The sequence below is a fragment of the Miniopterus schreibersii genome (genome assembly GCF_964146895.1).
Source record: "Miniopterus schreibersii genome assembly, chromosome: 1".
NCBI lineage: Eukaryota > Metazoa > Chordata > Mammalia > Chiroptera > Miniopteridae > Miniopterus > Miniopterus schreibersii.
The window spans coordinates 151,459,906-151,482,554 of NC_138101.1; the positions used below are offsets into that span (position 1 = coordinate 151,459,906).

The following is a 22,649-nucleotide window of genomic DNA, read 5'->3' on the forward strand; positions in this document are numbered from 1 at the left end:
AGGACATGCTTAGAGAGAGGAAGAGGGGGAGAGAGAGAGAGAGAGAAATGTCGATATGAGAAAGAAACATCAATTGGTTGCCTTCTGTATGCTCCCACAACCCAGGTATGTGCTCTAAGAATTGAACCAGCAGCCCTTCGGTATATGGGATGATGCTCACTCCCACCAGCTGTAGTATGTTTTCTTTTGATACATATCTTTCATTCACAGAGTCCTTATGTTTGAAATGAAGATTGAGTGGGATTCTAATTAAATACAGATTCCTAAAAGTGTGTGGTTATTTATTATAATTGAAATTCTCCCTTATTTAAAAGTGGGGTATATTCTTATGTGTTTAGGGCAAAAGTGTGATCCTATGCAGGTAAGAAAGGATGCTATTTCAAATTTTAAGTCTTTTGTCCCTTTGAGTTTATACTATTCTGTTATGCCTTGTTTAGACAAACTTAATTTAGTTTGAAATCTAAATTCACATAAAATAGGTAGTAAGACTAGCCAAAAGGATTCATAGTAGCTTTGCCTTAGATAACTTGCCTTTGTACAAGAAGTTAATATTTTCCAATCCCAACCTTGGTCTTTTAGTTTTCAAATGAAATGATGTGCAGGACTCTGATGCTTAAAATATAAAAGTGGAGCAGGACTTCCCTAGGAGTCCTGCTTGTTTGCCTTCCCATAGCACATGTCTACAATAAACAAATCTTTTCATTCACATATATAATCTCGCATAAAGTATAACTTACTTAAAAAAAACCTTTAACATAGAAATTGAGTATTAAAATGAAATGGATGACCACATCCGCTTTATGGGTAACAGTGAAGTATTGCGGATAGGACACTGAACAAAGAGTTACACTATCTAAAACTGAGTTCCATTTCTACATCTATCTAAGCTATATATATGACCGTAGGCAGATTTCTTAATTTCTCTGTTATCGCCCCTGCAGATGGAGTTATTACTATCTACCTTCACAATTTCTCAGGCTTGTTTTGAGGATGAAATAAGGCAATATATGTATAATACTTTTGTCAAATGCTTTTTAGACGTAAAGTATTAAGGTTGATTAGGAATGGGACGAGTAGGTCCCCTGGGTTGTCAGTAAGGAGGTTGCATTGGTTTATCAGTAGCACCTGGTACTGTTACCTACCTTTCTTGTTGATTTGAAGCATACCTGCTCCTTAATTAACAAGACTTGAAGTGAAAAATAGCTCCTCTTCTGAAACACGTTTTGAATGTGTGGCCTGGAGTTATGGTATATTTTGGTCAGCAGACTTCATGTGAACATCATTTTATAGATGGTATATCCCAGGGGGATTAAACCTCAGAAGTGCAAGAGCCTTGAAAATAGGCATAGAAATCAACAGTATTGTTTTAGTATTTCACAATTATGGGTTGTTGTTTGTAGATCCATGATTCATTAATAAATCAAGTTTTATGTACTGTTTTTCAGCTAAAGTAAAAAATTAAAGTATGTTTTTGTTTCTTTTTCAGGGTCATCTTTCTGAAGGATTGGTTACTAAATGGTACAGATCTCCACGTCTTTTACTTTCTCCTAATAATTATACTAAAGCCATTGACATGTGGGCTGCAGGCTGCATCTTTGCTGAAATGCTGACTGGTAAAACCCTCTTTGCAGGTTAGAAAGTTAAAATATATGGGGGAAAATTCCAAAGAGAGAATTTTGCATGTATCCATGAAGAAAGATTTATATAAGATTTAAAATAATTTATTGTAGTCTGGAATATTAAAATATAAAGATAAAATGGTGTTTTTAATTTTTAAAAATTTGAGAAAACTTATTCACATATTTACTGAATTGTTCACTCAGTTAATTTAGTTGGAATTCTAGTGTTCTGCCCTGGCCGGGTAGCTCAGTTAGCTAGAGCATCATCCCCATATGCCAAGGTGTGGGTTTGATCCCCGGTCAGGATGCATACAAGAAGCAACCAAGGAATGCATAAATAAGTGGAACAACAAATCAGTGTTTCTCTCTCTCTCTTACTTTTCCCCACTCTCTAAAATCAGTAAGTTTAACAAAAAAAGAATTCTAATGTTGTTTTGTATATCTTATTTCTTAAATATAATTTTATATTTCATAGATCCAAAACACTTGTTGGTAATCTGTGTCAGATGATATCTGAGTTGTCTAGTTCTGTCAGTTTTTGTCACTTCCTGATGAAATTTTTTAGCTATTATTGAAAATCTAGTAATTCTTGACCTGCCCTTTCCAATCATCCTTGTTGCTTGAGCTGCCATATCCTGTTGCCTGAGTACTGTGACCTTTCAGAAGCAGCCAAACAATATTTTGCTGAGTTTAGTGCTATGAGAGAGTCTAAAGTGTGAGAGAATTTAGCCAAGATGGGAAGAGGCAAATAATCTGTGAAAAATGCCAAATATCATAAAGCAAAGTAAGAGTTTGTGTAAAATTTCTTAGTACAGACTATAAAAGCCGCAGACTTAGAGAAACTACATCAGTAATGGCTGGAACGGAAGACATAAAGGAGTCAAAGGATTTTTCACTACATAGGAAAGTGAAGAATTTTGATAGGTGAAAAGAGAGGGAGAGAAAGTGGTATCTATTTAAGGGTATCTGTATAAGTAAATGGATGAGCCTGGTATGCATAAATCAGTGAGAAAAGTTTGATGAAAGCAAGGTGTCAAATAAGATATTTATGACTGGTTAAGATGGGGCCAGAACACTTAGAAAGTAGGGGAAGGAGTTTCCATTTGAAAAACTAGGGAAAATAGTAAGGTACTGAAGATTTTTTAGTTAGAGGTGTGATGGTGATTTAGGTCTTTTTCTCTCTTTTAGGTCTTTTTACTTTTTCTTCTCTGTAACCAATCTTAGAGTGAGCCTCCCACCACTCCCAGTTTGTGCTAAGAGCAGAAGGAAGGGAGTGGAACATAGTCTGCTTACAAAAGTAATAAAAGAAAGATTAGGGTGCAAAGGAGAGCATTGTTGAAAGGATGGTGTGCATAAATGCCCTTAAATTTTTTTTGATACTTGTAGCACTCAGCTTACCTAATATTAACCAATCCATTGTAATATTTCCCCTAAATTTATCTGAAATTTATTTCATGATGTGTGATAGTGATTGAATTTCATTGTAGGAAACTATGAGAATATCAGTGATTACTGGAAACTAAATTGTTAAGTGGATTGAATTCTTTCTGAGGAGCAACACTGTAATTAATTACAGGTTATATACCCGATATTCAAGTACTTTCCAGCATATATAAAATAATTATTGTATTATTTGTTGCTGTTTGACAAATTACCTTGAAACTTAGTGGCTTAAACAACAAATAATCATTATCTCACAGTTTTTATGCTTCAGGAATTGGTGAGTGGCTTTGCTAGTGGGTTCTAGCTCAGATTTGCTTAAAGATGTTGATTGAGGTTACAGTCGTCTGAAGGCTTGTCTGAGGTAGGAGGTTCCACTTCTAGATAGCTTTACTCACATGGCTTTTAGCAGAAGGCCTCAGTTCCTGACCTTGTGGGCTTCTCCATGTAGATTTGAGTGTCTTCACATTATGGCAGCTGGCTTCCCCCAGAAGAACTAATGATCCAAAAGAGAAAGCAAAGAAAGTTAATGTATCTTTTTAAAGAAAGTTCTGTCAAGATATAATTCATAGCCCAGCCGTGCATGGCTCAGCGGTTGAGCATTGACCTAGGATCCAGGAGATCGATTCCCAGTCAGGGCACATGCCTGGGTTGTGGGCTCGATCTCCAGTTGGGCAGCGTGCAGGAGGCAGCCAATCAATGATGACTCTCTCATCATTGATGTTTCTATCTCTCTCCTTCTCCCTTCCTCTCTCAGAGTTCAATAAAGATATATTAAAAAAAAAAAAAAGATATAATTCATATAACCATACAGTTCACTCACTTAAAATATACAGTTCAACATTTTTTTAGTATATTCACAGGGTCTTATAACCATTTAATTTTAGAACATTTTTTTCTCTCCTGAAAGATACCCTATAACCATTAGTAGTGTCATATGATAACTCTGTGTTAAACTTTTTGAATGCCACACCATTTTCCAAAGTAGTTGTACCATTTTACATTCCCATTAGCAGTGTATAAGTTCCAATTTCTCCACATTCTCACCAATACTTAAAGTGTAGTCTGTCTTTTTGGATGTGAAGTAGTGATATGAAGTAGTATTTCATTGTGATTTTGATTTGCATTTCCCTAATGACTAATGATGTTGAGCATATGTTTCTTGGCCATATCTTCTTTGGAGAAATATATATCCAGGCCCATTGCCTACTTTTTATTTTTATTTTAAATATGTCTTTATTGATTTCAGAGAGAGGAAAGGAGAGGGGGAGAGAGAGATAGAAACATCAATGATGAGAGAGTCATTGATCGGCTGCCTCCTGCATGCCCCCTACTGGGGATCAAGCCCGCAACCCGGGCATGTGCCCTGACCAGGAATCGAACCCCGATCTCCTGGATCCTAGGTTGATGCTCAACCGCTGAGCCATGTCAGGCTGGGCCCTACTTTTTAATTGGGTTGTCTTTTTATAATTGAGGTGTAAGAATTCTTTACATATTCATTTTCTTGAAGGTGTCTTTTGAAACACAGATTTTAATTTTGATTGTGTCCCATTTATCTGTTTTTTTTCTTTTGTCACTTCTGCTTTTGGTGTTATATCTATGAAACTATTGTCTAACTCCTAAGAGTTTTATAGTTGTAACTTTAAATTTAGGTCTGTGATCTTGTGAGTTAATTTTTATGCATGGTGTGAAGTAGGGTCCAATCTCATTCCTTTGACGTGGATATCTAGTTTTTCTGGAACCATTTGTGGAAAACATTATTCTTTCTCTGTTGAATTGCCCTGACCCTCTTGTCAAAAATCACTTGGCCATGAATGCAAAATATCTTTTCGTGATTTAGACTCAAAAGTGACACAGTGTCACTTGAGCTTTATTTTATGTTAGAAGCAAGTCACTAAGTACACCTCACACTCAAGAGTAGAATTGAACACCCTTTGAAGGGAAGAGTATCAAAGCGTTTGTAGACATATTTTAAGCTACCACAATAATATTGTATCAAGAAAGCAGAAATTTAATTTGTTTAATTTAAAATCATTAGATCATGCTCCAGGTTGTATGAAATGGGGTCAGAATTTACTGCTGTATTATATACAAAGGTAGTGTATTTTTATTTTTTATTTTTTTAAATTTTAAAAAATTTTTTAAAAAATATTTTTTTATTGATTTCAGAGAGAGGAAGGGAGAGGGAGAGAGAGAGAGGGAGAGATAGAAACATCAATGATGAGAGAGCCACTGATCGGTTGCAGCCTGCAACCCGGGCATGTGCCCTGACCGGGAATTGAACCCTGATCGCCTGGATCCTAGGTCTACGCTCAACCGCTGAGCCATGCCTGGCTGGGCGGTAGTGTATTTTTAAATGTTCATTTGGCATATTCAGACATTGCTTACGTATAGCAATAAAAAGAATTAGATTTTAAAAACCATCTCTAGATAACATACTTTTTCTTGTAAACTCATGTAAACTTTAAACATTTAATGGAATTGTCTGTGAAATTATTTGAAAGATCCAGCTGTAGTTTCCTTCTAATGCTTTATTGGTAGGTTTGTGAACCATTCAATAAAAGCAGCATGATAGAGATCTAAGTGTTTATTAGGTATGGGCGTCAAATGAACTGAGCAATAAATGGCAAGAACTAAGCATTCATTGGAAATCTGTGTATTTTTAACCTATAGGAAATGTCTTAGCCTCATTTTTTTGGTACAACTTAATATATCCATTGGATGTCTAATAGCTTCTCAAAACTTTCTTTTTCTGCTGTCTTCCTCCTCATACTAAACCAGAGGCACTTTTAATTGCTCACACCCAAATTTTGGCATCATCCTTCACCTTTGTCAGTATTGATCCAGTACTGAGCCTCTGGGTTTTCCTTCAGAATATATCCAGAATCTGTTAACTATATCACTGACCCCCCCCCCTCCCCCCCAGTGCAGTCAACTATTATGTCTCTCCTGGTCTAATGCCAGATTTTGTAAGTAGCTTTCCTGCTTCAGTATTTGCTATCTGTAATCTAGTTGCCACATAGCAGCCATAATAGTTCTCTGAAAACAGAAATCAGATCATGTAATTTCCCTGCTCAAACTCTGTAATGGCTTTCCTATCCAATTCAGGATAAAGCAGACCCTTTGTGTTCTGGTACCACACTGACCTCATCTCCTGTTGTTTCCCTCCAACCACTCTACCTCAGCTACGCTTGCCTAATTGTTTCTTTCCCTTTCGCCTTTCCCCCTTCCCCCTTTCCCCCTTTCCCCCTTCCCCTTTCCCCCTTTCCCCCTTTCCCCCTTTCCCCCTTTCCCCCTTTCCGCCTTTCCGCCTTTTCCCCTTTTCCCCTTTTCCCCTTTTTCCCCTTTTTCCCCTTTCCCCTTTTCCCTTTCCCCGTTCCTTTTCTTTTTTCTTTTCTTTTTTAAATGTCTTTATTGATTTCAGAGAGAGGAAGGGAGAGGGAGATAGAAACATCAATGATGAGAGTCACTGATTGGCTGCCTCCTGCACACCCCCTACTGGGGATTTAGCCTGCCACCCGGGCAATTACCCTGACTGGGAATCAAACCTCAGCTGCTGAGCCATGCCCACTGGGCGCCTAATTGTTTCTTAGACGTGCCAAACCTACTCTCCCCTCAGGGCATTTGGGCCTTGTCCCATCTTCCTGGAATTCTCTTTCTCCATATGAGTGTATGGTGTGTTCCCTAATTTCCTTAACTTTCAGCTTCTCAGTGAGGTATTCCTTGGTTATTTTCTGTGTATTAACAACCCTACCCCTAACAATCCTCTGTTCTCCCTTAGCTTACTCTATTTTTTTTATAGCATTTGTCACCATTTGACATAAATGTTTACAGTTATGTTACCTCCACTACATTGTAAACTCTGTGAAGGTAGGGACTTGGTCTGTTTTGTTTCACAGCTATAGTCTAAAATGCCTTGACAACAGTAGGCACTCAAGAAAAAATTGAATGTTGAACGAATTTCTAGAAATTAGTGGAAAAGCACAGTGAATGGTTTGTGAGTATTTTGGTCGCCCATTTAGCCTAAAGTTTCCTCTTTTATTTATTTTACAGTGGTCCTGAAATGCTGAGCCTAACACATAACTATAAAACTTTTTGTTTCACAAATCTAGTTCAACCTTCTGTTTTATTGATAAGATCAAGTCATCACCATGTTAAGTATTCCCAAAGTTATAGCCGGTTAGGTAGTGCTACAGGTAAGACTAGAATCCAAGTCTCTCAAATCCCAATTCATTGATTTTTTTTTTTTTTTTTAACCACTTTGTGATACCTTAATATGATGCCAGACTTCAAGAGTCAGCTTCTTATGGAGACAGAGAGCTAAAACTAAATATATTAATAAGTAGAAATTGAAATAGATAGGCTTTTTGAGGAGATTGATAATATTCAAAAAGAGTGAAACCTGCTGATTAATGATTCAGTTAAAACAATTTCTTCCCCAGTGGTCATTACAATATTTAAATTAGCTTCTTTTAGCTTTAGAATGTTTATTGCCAGATACCTAAACATTGAGGAGTGTTTTCGTTTATATTTGGTGTTTTTTTTAAATCTCAGGTGCACATGAACTTGAACAGATGCAGCTGATTTTAGAATCTATTCCTGTTGTTCATGAGGAAGATCGTCAGGAGCTTCTCAGCGTAATTCCAGTTTACATTAGAAATGACATGACTGAGCCACACAAACCTTTAACTCAGCTGCTTCCAGGAATTAGCCGAGAAGGTATTGTGACTCAAGAATAATCATCATGGGGGGGTGGGGGTGGGGGGGTGGTGTGTGTGTGTGTGTGTGTGTGTGTGTGTGTGTGTCAGTAAGTAAGCAGGATCTGTGTAGAAAGCTTTAGCTTTTTATGCTTAGATGTATGGCTTTCTCCCAAATAGTCTTTAGATATTTAAGGTATACCTAACACTTAAACTCTCACTTTCTCTTTTTTGGCTTGGCACTTAGCCTGGGATCTGTTTCTTTGCTCCTTTGAATAATTTTCCACATTCCAAAAAGTGTATCCCTCTCTCCTGGTTCTAACTCCTTTTTACTTTTCCAGCTTATATCTTTATCTACTACCATAGGTGAGCGTACTGAATCACGAGTAAGAATGTGATTTAGGTATGAAAGGGTGAATTTAGTTGGGTGGTGGGTAGGAGGAGAAGCAAAGGCTTCAGGACAAGGAGGAGGTGGAGGAATGAGCAAAACTCCATAATGAGCAAACACATTACATGAGAGTTTGCAGATTGGTGTTAGGAGTATTGGGTGCTAAAGTGAGAGTTTGTGCAAGCTTGAAAGTAGTAAGAACTGGGAAAGAATCAAAACTTTGTTGACCTCTAAAGCAATTTCATGTTTCAAAACAGGTATGTCACATGTCTTTAGATTTGTTGATATAAATAATATACAAAAATCTTTTAACTCTTGTAGTAATCTATAATAACATTTTTTCTAGAAGAGCATTAGACATGAAAAATATCTTTTTAAAAAGTTGGTTGTGTCTTACATCTTTAAGAATTATACTGGCCCTGCTGGTGTGACTCAGCAGCTGAGCATCAACCTATGATCCAGGAGATCACGGTTCGATCTCCGGTCAGGGCACATGCCCAGGTTGCGGGCTCGATTCCCGGTAGGGGGCATGCAGGAGGCAGTTGATCAGTGACTCTCATCATCGATTGATGTTTCTATCTCTCTCCCTCTCCCTTCTTCTCTTTGAAATCAATGAAGACATTAAAAAATAATAATAATTATGCTGTATTAAGATGCATTGATGTCAGGATTGTATAGTTCTGTCATGAATCATAAAGTTAGAGATACATAGTTTCCTAAACATCTTAAACTTTCTATGAATTATACACCTGTTATTCATATCACCAACTCTGATCCTTCTATGTGGTTCAAGACTGTGTGTCAGTGTTTTAAAGTAGCAAATGTTTTAAGAAGTAGTTACTAGGTGGCAAAATCATGTTGACATTGTCTTTTTTTCCCCTCCTTCAAATATGCTTGGAACTCATAATAAATGCTTAAATGAAATCGCAGCTGTATTTAATTTCAACAGGTTTTGTGGGCTTCCTTTTAAGTAGTTCTACATTCCTAACCAGGGTTCCAGTTTGTCCTTACAATCAAGTTCCATTGCTGGTTCTCCTGTTCCTAACCTTATAGCCACTGTCGTGATATCCTGTTCATAACTGAATGGCAGCCACATAGCACTTGACTATGCCTCGGAGTTTTCTGTGGGAGCTCTTTAAAAATGCAGACTATTGAATCAGAATCCAGGGGTGGAGAACAGGGCGGATGTCTGTGTTTTTAAAACCCCCTGCAGGGATGGCCCTGCTCAGCCAGGTTGAAAGACACTGCTTAGGGATCCAGTGGTTAGGTTCTGGAGTGAGTCATTGGCTCTGTTGCTCTGTCTTATCAAAAGAAACAAGCTAGAAATAAATATAGGACATTGCTGTTGAAGCATTTGTAATCTAGTTAAATTTGAACCTTCTGTTTTCCTGCCCTCAGTCAGCTATAAACCAGCCTGAATATTTGACTCATGGCTGGGACTTATCCATAATGTGTTGAATGAGTGTCTTTGATAATGGATTCATTAAGCTAACCATTGGACAAAGAGCCTTGTTGTTCACAAGTGGCAGAACTGTGCTCACCAGTGCAGAGTGTTTAAGTTCCTGAGACTAGAGATTTACTTCATAGATGCGCTCCGTGTGAATTAACACTTCAAGACTACTAGGAACCCTTCTGGGTAATGTCTTTAGATGAATACTCTCTGTATTTCCTTCCACACATACCTCTCACCCTGCCTTTCTCTGCAGTTTACCATGTGCTTCTCTATTTTACACCCATTTCTTCCAGAGCAGGGCTGTCCAGTAGAGCGCTGTGCAGTGATGGCGATGTGCTGTCTGTGCCTGTGCTTGGGAGCTCGGCCTGGCCGGTTTCTTTTTACTTGCCACACCCTCTCCCTACTGCTAGGCACTTTACAGCACATCCCTCTCGTGTAGTTGAATATACTCTCCTTCCCTCGAGAGTCGTGATTGTGGTGGGTCAACCACCCATCACTCTCTGCCTTAGGGTCTCTTGCCTTTAGACCTGGGGGCCCTGGGCTAAGTAAGACTGACCTCTTTTTTTTTCAGAGCCAAGAACAGCTTGATGCATTGTGAAATGGCCTCCTAGGTTAGGGTAATATAATAGAGAGGAGTGGGGAAAAGAGTGGGAAGCGCAGGATGGAATCTCAGCCCTGGGTCAGAGGGGTATGAGCCTTAGGTTTCTTCTCTTTGGTCTTTATTGGACTGATATAAGGGTTGAATGAGATAATGTAAATAGGGTGTTTTCTAGAGCACAGCTTAGTTTTAGAGAGAAGGGCTATTTTTTTCCTTTGAGATAGAAGGTAAAGGATAAGAGGATATATGAAGAAGGAATTGAGATAAATATGAAGTTGGTTTATCTGCTAAGAATGATAAAGAAGATTGAGAGCATGAAGGGATAGTGTGGAACATTGCTGAACACAATAGCAAAGGCCAAATTGAAATTCTACAGTATGAATTTGTAGTGAGCCAGAGATATATGTGATTTTTCTTTCTAGCTTGCATTAGCACTGTATGGCTAGGGAGCAGACAAAATAGATGGTAGACATGATTCAGAGTTGAAGATTGGTGTAAACCATAAGGCATAGGAATGTGTGGTGGTGTAAGGGCAACCTTTAGGCTGGTGATAGTGTGGTCCAGGCTGGGTAAGGAGCTTAGGAAAATCTGACAGACTGAGTTAGGGGGAAGAATTCGGTGTATGGTAGTTCCACCAGGGCCCTAAAATGATCAAGTGCCTTATGTGATATGCTGGCCTGAGATTTGTGTGAACAGAGATTAACAAATTAGTATAACATCTAGTCAGGGAGATGAGGGAAGGAAAGGGGAAAGTCTTTTTATTAAGCACTAGATGCTGTGTTTTTAAATTTTATACCTTATAAGATATCTCTATATATCCATTTTATACATGAAGAAACCGAAGTTCAGCAAGTTTAAGTGACCTAGTAATTCAGTGACGTTAGTGAGTTGCAAAGCTGAGATTAGGACCTGTGTATTAGGACCTATGAATTAGGTCGAGCCATATTAAATTGCTGTTACTTGACTATTTTTGACTGATAAAAATGGTAGTTTCATATGGTTTGAATGAATATATTCCTATTCTCTTATAACTGGCCATAAAATGAGATTGGGGTACATTTCAAATTTTTGCTGTTTATTGAATGAATAAATGTATTTTCTTTTTAATCTATAAATCAGGTAGGCTAGTTTTATTTCTCTGACAAAAGCTAAATTAACTTATCTTTTAATTGTGTAGTTCTCTTTTTTCCCCCCTTTATGGGCTGGTGCACCCTCAGTATAGTTAAGAAGTTTTATCTCTTTTGCAGCACTGGATTTCCTGGAACAAATTTTGACATTTAGCCCCATGGATCGGTTGACGGCAGAAGAAGCGCTTTCCCATCCTTACATGAGCATATATTCTTTTCCAATGGATGAGCCAATTTCCAGTCATCCTTTTCATATTGAAGATGAAGTTGATGATATTTTGCTTATGGATGAAACTCATAGTCACATTTATAACTGGGAAAGGTAAATTGATCCTACATTAGAAAAATATTTATTGTATTTTTAATAAACCATAATACAGTGAGTTTTATTTTTAAATTACACAATGTAGAATTTTTTGAAATTTAGTAAAAGTCTCTGGGTTTCTGCTAAACTTATCCTTGAATAGCCTTTATGGAATTTAAATATTTAATAGTTACTGGTTAGGTTATACATAATAGGAAAAGCTAAATGTTACTTTGAAACATTTCCAGGCCATTAAGGCATATTTAGTTAATAAAACAATATGGAAAGTCTAAACCATTTTCAACTATTGCTTTTATGAATGTCACAGTTTTTTAAAAGATGTTATCTCCATAAGTGCCTCAAATTTTTACATATAATTCATTGTCTTAGAATATAAATCATGATATTTATATTCAAATGTTTTTTCTCATAAAATTAATTTTGGAATAGTTAACAAATTCAGTATAAGGAACTTTCTAGTCTGAACAGTACAAAACATCAAAATGGAAAATAGTCTACATTTTAGTTCAAGAATTTCTTCCCTCAGCCTCCTTTTAGGATTTCTAAATTTCTAGGGAAGTTTGGATATAATTCTGCTTCAAAGCGACTTGGTAATATGTAATAATGGGTTAATGTTATTTAAAATCTTCAGGTGATTTTGATATTTAGCCAGGTTTGGGAATCACTAATAATAGTCTTAAACATTTCAGGGTTTTATATATTTCTGTGTTTAAAAGAAAAATGATCGTCAGTTCATAATTAAAGAAGTAGTTAATGTTGAAATTAGTTTGTTTACTTGCATTTTCTCATCCTGCTAAAATGTGGAGGTATTTGTGAATATGTTTACATACATCTGCCAGCCACATTTTTTCTTCCACATGAACATTTCTACCACGTATATACAGTTCTTTACATATATACCCAAATGTATTACAATCTCTACATTTTCTATTATACTTAGTTAAGTCATCTAATCTCTCTTCTGTTCACTCCTTCCCATCCCCTCAACTGTTTTCATGTATGTGTCTCTGTCTGCCTCTACTTGGGCATGGCGTGGTCACCTTGCTGTGATGTGTCAATAGAGGATACTGCATTCAGTAACACGTGCATGGAGAGTTTGTTTTCTATTTGCTGGTAATGAGCTCCTGGAAGCCTTCCTCTCTTTCTAATCTGCCCATTACCAGTAGAGAGAAAATCTGTAAGAGATCTGATTGAGATTAGAGATCCGCATTTCGTGGCCATAAAGTGTTTTGGCTCTGTGCAAAACTGTATTGGAATTAAACTATCCACATGCCAGCTATTCAGAGGTTTACTTGCAGTTGTGTTTAAGTTGGATGAAAAATAGAATAGAGGCTGGCCCAGCGTGGCTCAGCAGATGAGCGTCGACCGAGGATCCAGGAGATCGTAGTTCGATTCCCGGTCAGGGCACATGCCCGGGTTGCAGGAGGCAGCCAATCAATGACTCTCTCATCACTGATGTTTCTGTCTCTATCCCTCTCCTTTCCTCTCTCTGAAATCAATGAAGATATATTTTAAAAAAAAGAAAAGAGGAAATAGTGTGAAATCATAATTGGTCTTAAGAATGGAGGATTCAGAGTTTTTTTATTATATACTTCATTGGTAATTACCAAATATTGCCTCATATTGTTCTTTATGGTTACAGATCTTACCTGTCTATTAAGATTATAAGTTCCTGAAGGGCAGGGAAGGCTTATGACTTTAGATTCTGTTATCCCCTCAGAGGCCTGTCATAGTGCTTTCGCATAAAAGACACTCAGTGAATTTGAAAATGAAATTAGACGCATGGACTAACAGTAACGCATTGCTTTTTCTTTTTTCAGGTACCATGAATGTCAGTTTTCAGAGCATGATTGGCCTATACATAACAACTTTGATATTGATGAAGTTCAGCGTGACCCAAGAGCCCTGTCTGATGTCACTGATGAAGAAGAAGTACAGATTGATCCTCGAAAATATTTGGATGGAGATCGTGAAAAGTATTTGGAGGATCCTGCTTTTGATACCAGTTACTCCACTGAGCCTTGTTGGCAGTACCCAGATCATCATGAAAACAAATACTGTGATCTGGAGTGTAGCCATACTTGTAACTACAAAATGAGGTCATCATCATATTTAGATAACTTAGTTTGGAGAGAGAGTGAAGTTAACCATTATTATGAACCTAAGCTTATTATAGATCTTTCCAATTGGAAAGAACAAACTAAAGAAAAATCTGATAAGAAAGGAAAGTCAAAATGTGAAAGGAATGGATTGGTTAAAGCCCAGATAGCTCTAGAGGAAGCATCACAGCAGCTGGCTGAAAAAGAAAGGGAAAAGAACCAGGGATTTGACTTTGATTCCTTTATTGCAGGAACTATTCAACTTAGTTCACAACGTGAGCCTACTGATGTTGTTGATAAATTAAATGACTTGAATAGCTCAGTGTCCCAACTAGAATTGAAAAGTTTGATATCAAAGTCAGTAAGCCGAGAAAAGCAGGAAAAGGGAATGGCAAATTTGGCTCAGCTAGAAGCCTTATACCAATCTTCCTGGGATAGCCAGTTTGTGGGTGGTGGTGAGGACTGTTTTCTCATAAATCAGTTTTGTTGTGAGGTAAGGAAGGATGAGCAAATTGAAAAGGAAAACACTTACACCAGTTACTTGGACAAGTTCTTTAGTAGGAAAGAAGATACTGAAATGCTAGACACTGAGCCTGTAGAAGATGGGAAGTTTGGGGAGAGAGGCAATGAGGAAGGATTTCTGAATAACAGTGGTGAGTTCCTGTTTAACAAGCAGCTTGAATCCATAGGCATCCCGCAGTTTCACAGTCCAGTTGGGTCACCACTTAAGTCAATACAGGCAACATTAACGCCTTCTGCTATGAAATCTTCCCCTCAGATTCCTCATAAAACATACAGCAGCATTCTGAAACATCTGAACTAAAACACTCAGCAGACATTTCTCTGTATTCTTCATGAAATGTGTTTGTCTTTTTTATTACTAGTGTTTAAGTCATTTTTTTTACTTGAATCAGATGGTTTCATTTAGAAAGGATTATATTAGTTCTTAGTTTTTAAAATCCAGACTTTTTTCCTACATGTGAGATGGTTTTCATTTTAACTGGCATGTCGTTTGCACACAGAAATAAAGAATAGAGCAAAATAATGCAATGCAGGAGGAGACAAAAGAAATGCACTAAGACAAGTAAACATTCTCTCATAGAACAATGATCTGTTTTACAGGAAACAAAAATCTTGCCTTGAAATTTACACAGTGAGACTGTACATAATTGCATGGAAATATCTATTTTTTCCCTAAGACATTTTTCATTCATGAGTATTTTCAAGTTTTTTCATACTGTACACATTTCTTAAAACACATGATACCAGCAGCAACTGAAAATGAATGCCGAATTTGGTACACATGTGTTATCTACCTCAAGGTAACAAAAGTATGTGGCAGAACATATACCACCCGTACGTAGTGCTTCACAGTATGCACTTCTGTTTAGCCAGCGTTTATTGTCGTAAACTATTCTTAATAAGAGTCACTCACCATTTATAAATGTTCTGGTATGCATTCTTTATAGTGAAGTGTTACTACATCACATCTTATTTATTTTAGCAAATCAGTATATTTTCTGTATTTAAGTATAAAAAGTTAACTTAGTTTTTGAAATTTATTTACAAATATACTTTTTCCACTTGGCACTATGGTTTGTTGCCTACTTAGCTGAATATATAATGTCAGCTCATCCTAAGACTGTCCCATACTTAATTTTCTTAAGTATTCATTTTAAGTAAAGTGCTCACTGTGTATAGGAATTTGTATTTTGGAGGTGCTTGATCTATCTTCAAAGAAAAATTAGGAATTACTTTATTATAAAATGCTCCTAGAAGTCTTAATTGTGTTTATTTTTAAAAACAACAACTGTAATGTTAGACTTGTGTGCATGGAAGTAATTAAGGTACATCATTATTGTAGTTTAAAAGTTGTACATGATAAGACATATTTTGTTTTTACTGTATGTTTTTACTGAATGATCTATTCCCCATCCCAAGGCAAGCATGAATAAAATTAGGTTAAATGTAGCACGTGGCATTGCAGTCTCTTAGAATTTGTTTCATCCACTTTATTTTATTGAATATTGTCTTTATCTTTAGTTATCCTGTTTGAAGAAAAAGGACAAATAAGACATGGCCAGCAGATATGGTTCCTGTGTAACTCTAACTCATTAAATTACCTGCTAGTATGCAAATTACTGGCAGAACCTGTATCTAGTTCCACTTTTCAGCATCTTTGAATTGTGGCTATAGTTTAAGCTTTATTAGACTAAAAGGCTTAAAAAGTTTCTATGTCTCCACTCAAAAATCTCTTGCTGACTTACCTTCACATAATTAAATAGAATCAAGGCTTTCTATAGTCATGCGTAGCTTAACAATCGTGATACATTCTGAGAAATGTGTCGTTAGGTGATTTTGTGTGAACGTCATAGAGTTCCATTACACACACCTAGATGGTGTAGCCTATTACACATCTAGGCTGTGTGGTATACCACTGTCTTATATGTGGTCTTTCGTTACTGATATGTTGTGTGGCGTGTGACTGTATATTTCAGAACTTAAGATGCATGTAGAAGCTTTGAGCTACACAGTCAGAGGAACCTCCTTTAAGTGTATTTGTTTTACAATACATCTTTCTTTTGCTCAAGAACTTACTCTTTTACCTGTCAAATATAAAACCAATCTTCCTTTAAACTCACTTTTCTGTATGTCTTCCATTCTGACTTGGTTAACAGTTTTGGTTTTACAACACATGGTAGAGTAAGTGTTCCCAGACAGACAGAATATCCATTCCCATAAAACGTTCAGGTAAAGAAGACACAGTTATTTTCATAAGCCTGCTTAAACACTTGAACATTCATAATCCCATCATAATCCCTTTCATTGGGAGACCAATCTGCTCTCAGTCTAATTGTTGCCCACTCCTGGGCTTCGCCAATGGATTTTGGTACTACAGTGTGTGGGGCTCCTGTGTCGAGTCCAGAAACTTCTCCACTTCCCCACATTGGTGCAAAGGCTTTGGGTCCCCAGTGAGGGGCGAGTCAAGGGACATATCTCTGAATTGATGGCTTGGCATCACAATTTTTAGAACTGTTTCTGAAACTTGGATATTAGGCCTAATTTGGAGCCTGTATTGTTCCCTTCCGCCCCAACCTTTTGATTGTTTTTATAAAATGAGATTTCAAGCATACAGAAAAAGTGTACAACATTTAAAAAAAAATGTCTACACTTTGTTCGTCAGTTCATCTCATTTTGATTTGCATCAGAAAACACCTACGGAATTCAACTGAGTCCCTCTGTTTAAACCTCCCACATCTCATTTCCCCGCCTCTCCTCAGAGGCAGATAATTTTCCTAGTTTTGCTTATCATTCTCATGCATAATTTTATACTTTATATGATTTTGTAGACGTAATATTTTGCATGTTTAAAATCACATGGCATATTTTTCATATCTTTGAAATTTGCATTTTTTGCTCAACATGTCTCTGATATTTAACTATGTTGGTACAGTTAACTCTAATCCCCGTAATTAATGTGTTGCAACGTATCCATTTTTTTAAAATGACATTTGTTTTCAAAGTTTTGCTCCTACAAATGTGTTTGCAGTAAGAATCCTTGTGAAGATGTATGAGTGTCTTTGGGGTATGTATTAGAAGTAGAATTGTTGGGACACAGAGAATGGGTATCTTCAAGTTTATGCAATGTCCCTTTGCTGCCCAAACGTGATTGTGCAGATTTGCACTCCTGCCGGCAGTGTGAGTTCCTGTTCAGACACATCCTAGTAGGCTCACTGTGTTTAGTTTAACTACAGTAGGAATTGGACTCCCAGTTCCAAACAACTATGACAAAGTCCTGACTACACCGCTGGGATTTGTATGCAGATGAGACTGTCTGGTTTTTTATTTCCTGTTGCAGTCACTCTAGCTTGGGAAGGGTGGGGGTGGGGGTGTATCTTAAAGGCTGAGCCAATTATGTAACTAACACAGAGGCCTATATCTAAGGAGTGAAAGAGTGTCATGAATCTTAAGTGTTTTCAAAATAACTGCTTAGTCTAGGTTAAGTAATGTAGGAGATTCTGCGTAGTATTGCCCATTATAATATTGTGGTTCTCGTGCTGTTTGAATGACTGAATTGCTTACCTCCTGATCTCAGCCTTTTCAGTTCCCATTTGCTGTTGAATTCAAAATCAATGGAGCCTCTACCCTAAGTGGGTTTATCATGTATCTAATATTAGTCTCTTGTACTTTTACCCTATACTTGTTCACACTGGGATTGCTTATCATTCAGATCTACCACCAGTAAAGTCTGGATAGAGACGGAAAAAGGACATACTGGGAATTGGGAGATCTGAGTTCTGGACCCAGCTTCACTGACTTACACTCTCACGTGGGTGTCACATCTCTGGGTCTAAGTTCTCTATCAACTAGAAGACCAAATTACTTGAGCCTAACAATATAGTCCACTGGGGACAACTGACCAGGACGGTGCCATGCTGAATTCTAACCCACTGACAGTCGTCATGATTAGCCCTTACCAGTGTAATAGTTGCACTGGGCTGGGTGCATTAATGTGCCTTTAAAGACTGAAAATGAAATCGTGTGTTCGGTGCGCCCTTCCCACTTGACTGGTAGACAAAAGTATCGGAGCCCCAGGATTGTTTACCTTTAAAAGAGCAGTGTGAGCTCCCCGAGCCCTTTCCTTATAGTACCCGGGGCAGTCTCCTTAAATAAGCCAGGTGCAGAGAAGACTGTGAGCTCTTCTAACGGCTGGTGTGCAACAAGTATCTTACAGAAGAAGGGTATTTGATCACCCATGTTGGAGCACTGGCTCCATCCCAATGCAGAGGTCTAGCAGTCAGATTCTAATGGTTTCCATGTTTATCTTTAATGCCTTGGTGGTAGTGGTAATGTTACAAATCTAGCTTACCTTCCATGACAACTGGCCCCCTCTGCAGTGCCTTGCCTAGCTCTGAGTGCTGCGCCAGATCCTGGGCTCCTGGTTAAACTCCAGTCCAAGCCTGTTTCTTCCTGCCCAGCAGAAACCACAGACTTGGATTCATATTTGTCTGTACGCTTGGATCTTGCTTCCAACTGTGCTTACCACTCCCACACTTGAACCTTAGACATGACTTCAGCTGCCAACTGAGACGTTAAATTTTGCAGTATTGCATAGTCTTTAAGCCCACATGCTTCAGAGTCCGATCCAACTAAATTGAGAACTGCGTTCTGCTTACCGGCCTCTTGGTTTTTCTCATTTGTGAAATGGGGCTAATAACACAATTTCTGGGATTGTAAGGATTTTAAAGGGCTGTCCACAAAGTCTGTGAGCATAATGCTTGGTATTTCATAAATTATCATTGCCCTTGTCCTGTTTGAATTACTGCCCTTGCCCCTGAAACTCTGACCTTGATTTTGCTTTTAGTATTGCACCTCCTTCCCTAAGTATCTTAAACACCTTGCTGACCAGTCACGAGCATACACGTGTTTCCATGTGTGAACGTTGCTGACCAATCTCGAGATACCTTGTGTCTGCACTTACATCCATTTAAGTAATTTTAAACACCTTGCTGACTGGTCACGATGGAAAAGTAGCCGGCCGCACAGGGGAGTGTGGCTCAGAATAACCGGTCAGCAAGATGTTTTTAGCTTCTGTTCTAGCCATACGGTTCCTCAGCCCTGCCCAACTCCTGGCTTCGGTTTTCGGTCTTCCTCACCACCCAGACTCTCAGCTGAACAAGCATCTTCATTTGGAAGCCAAAGCCTGGGAGTCATCTTGCACTCCTTCTGAAAACCCACATCCGATCCCCCAGGGAAGCCTGTGGCGATGTCAGAGCAGGGCCATTTCTTAGCATCTCCACCGCTGCGGGATCTAATCCACCATCACGTGCCTGCCAGGACTTAGTCAATAGCCTCCTCACTGGTCTCTGTGCCCCCCCCCCCCCAGTTTATTCTCAATATAGCAGCCAGAGTGACCCTATTAATCATGCCACGTTGCTCCTCTCCTTAAAACCTGATAACCCCTCTCGGAGGAAATGTGGAAGTCTTTATCTAAGCCCACAGGCACCCTCCGCTGCTCCCTCCCAAGCCCACGTGGCCCCAGCCACACCGGCTCCCACCACCCGCTGTTGACTAGCTCTTCACTTGGAAAGCTCTTGGCCTGGAGAGCTGCCTCACGGCCAGGCTCCCTTCTTAGAAGTCTCTTCAGTTGTCACCTCTCAGAGGCAGTGCCTGACCAGCCCATCACTATTATGCACCTGCCCTGCTTGATTTTTCTTCCTAGTACATACTCCAAAATGGTTGGTTTGTGTATGTTTTTAATCTTCGTCTGAAGATAATTTTTCCATTGCTTTTCAGAGAGAGTGGAAGGGAGAGAAGAGAGAAACATCGATGTGAGAGAGATACACTGATTGTTTGCCTCCCGGCTGGGGATCAAGCCTACAACCAGGGTACTGCCCTAGGCTGGAATCGAACCCTGGACCCTTTAGTCCGAGGGCTGAAGCTCTAACCACTGAACCAAACCTGCCAGGGCCAACATGTTTTATTTTATATCATCCCTCTCCCTCCACTTAAAATAGAAGTTCCTTGAGGCAGAAACTTCATCGGTTTTTTTGACTACTGTATCTCCAGTCTCTAACAAGTGTTTGGCACATAGTAAGCGCTCAGTGTTCACTGGATGAATGAAGGCATTGAGGAAACTAATGATGAATGCTATTTCCTAAATTTCTTCTGGATTGATGGGGCTCAGGAGCACTGAGACTCTATTGATAGGTCTGGGGTTTGCTTATTAGTTTTGAGGTTAAGTTATGGTATTATCCATGGTTCTCCAACTTTCTATCATTGGCAGGGGCACTCTAGCTTTGGGGTTCCTTAGATGTGACTCTCCAGAACCAGCAAGCTAAGTTGCAGTCCCAAGAGCAGTTAGAAATTGTTAGAAAATGTGGTCTGGTCCGGCAGGTTTGTTATCCTGATTTTCAGTTCTAAATGTGGGTGCAGTCGAGGTTAATGACTGCATTGCTTCTGACTCAGTTGCTTGCCTGTTTTCCTGTCCTCTTTGTTGGAATGATTATACCTGTCAGGGTTGCACAATATGTTCATGACCCAGTTAAGACAGTGCCAGGTGGTTTGTTTTTTAACTGCCTCTTTACTATTCCTGTTAATTGTAATGCTGCCAAATGAGCCAGGCCTAGATTATATGTTTAGTTAAGGATCTTTGGCAACAGAAACCATCTCACACTAGCCTTTGAAAAAAAGGGGAAATTTATCAGGATTCCAGGGTGACTCATGGAGCTCAAGAACTGGGCCTTAGGAAGAACCAGAACCAGGCCAGAGGGCACCTGCAGCCCAAGGAGGGTTAGGCTGTTTCTCATCTCTGCCTTTCTTTCTGCACCAACCAGGCCTCCTGGCCCAAAGATGGCTGCTCATTGCTCTAACTTCAAATGTAACTTCCAACTGTATAGAATTCTTGTGTCTGTCCATCCCTGTCTATTTCTCTCTCCCAACTCAAAGTTTCTCTGGAAGGAAATCATATTGGCCTAGCCCTAGTCCAGTTAACTGTGGCCAGGAGGCAGGGTTATGTTGAGGAAACACTGCTCCTGGGGGCCAACCCTTGTTGAGGGAGAGTGGAAGGCAGGTAGCAGAGTGTTTTTAGTTGGCTGTCTCCAAATGTACCTGCAACACATGGTAATAGGCTCTCTCTTTCCTCTTAATTTTTACTCAGCTGTGGACCATTCTGAGGGCACTGCTCTCCAATGGGATCCATTGGGGTCCACTGAGTTGTGTCTGGGGCCCATCACATCAATCTATAGATTTATTAATCACAATTTTTTGACGTTTGCATAGTGTGTGATGAATTTTAAAGCATACTTTTATACTTTGTGTGAGTTTCACAATAACCCTAAAAGTCAAGGAGCCAGATATTACTATCTGCACCAGCAAGTTAAGGATACATAAACAAATTAAGTAACTTGCCCATGTTTGGGCAGTGGTGGAACCAGGATTAGAATTCAGGCCATCGAATTCTTAGGTGTTTTTCAGTTTTGATTTTTTTAGTAGAATAAAAATTTACCTATATATCTGCTAAGTGTCACACCATTCAATATATTTCTTTTCTATTGGTGGTGGTGAATTCTAAATCACTGATTTAGAAATTTTTATTTTTAAAATATGTGTATGTTGTTTTAATGTTTTACACACTATCACTTTATAATTCTTTTTAAAAATATATATATATATCTTTATTGATTTCAGAGAGAGGAAAGGAGAGAGAGAGAGAGAGAGAGAGTCATTGATCAAGCCTGCAACCGGGCATGTGCCCCGACCAGGAATCGAACCCCAATCGTCTGGATCCCAGGTTGACACTCAACCGCTAAGCCATGCCTGGCTGGGCTATAATTATAATTCTAAAAATTATATTTATTCCTTGTGAGATAATAGAAAAAGAAATATTCCTAAAGCCCTTGTAATCTCTTAAGAGAAAAGAACACTAGGAGCATCTCATAGTATTTGGTCTTTGACTCCACTTCCTGACATGAGTTCCTAAATCCCTTGGAACGTCCTGAGTGATAGCAGTGTCTTTTGTTCTAGGTAAGTGACTCTTGGTGGGCTCCTGGGTGTGTGTGTGGAGGGGTGGGGGGGCATCTGGCCACCAGATTAGAAACTGAAATTTTCAGCCCCTCCCTCATTCTCCAGAGAGGAGAGAAGGGCTGGAAATGGAGTTAATGCTCAATCACACCTATGGGATGAAGCCTTCGTAAAAATCCCCAAAGTATGGGGTTCAGGGGGCTCCCAGGTTGGTGAACACATCCATGTACCAGGAAGGCGGTGTACACCAACTCCATGGGGACAGAAGCTCCTGTGCTCCAGACCCGCTCAGACCTCGTCCTACATACCTCCTCATTGGCTGTTCATCCATATCCTTTATCACATTCATTCATTCATTCATTCATTCATTCATTCATTCA

At 38.8% G+C, this 22,649-nt stretch overlaps 1 protein-coding gene across 3 annotated transcripts in view; it reads left to right on the plus strand.

Annotated features, from left to right (window-relative positions):
- MAPK6 (mitogen-activated protein kinase 6) overlaps positions 1-15,717 on the plus strand; it is a 36,401-nt gene extending 20,684 nt beyond the window's left edge. For all 3 annotated transcript variants that reach the window (XM_081129213.1, XM_081129215.1, XM_081129214.1), the window contains exons 3-6: positions 1,487-1,631; positions 7,614-7,778; positions 11,443-11,644; positions 13,468-15,717. In XM_081129213.1, the coding sequence (XP_080985339.1) occupies positions 1,487-1,631; positions 7,614-7,778; positions 11,443-11,644; positions 13,468-14,569 (1,614 nt within the window). In that variant the 3' untranslated portion in view covers positions 14,570-15,717. The remainder of the gene's footprint in view (positions 1-1,486; positions 1,632-7,613; positions 7,779-11,442; positions 11,645-13,467) is intronic.
- Positions 15,718-22,649: the final 6,932 nt, after the last annotated feature.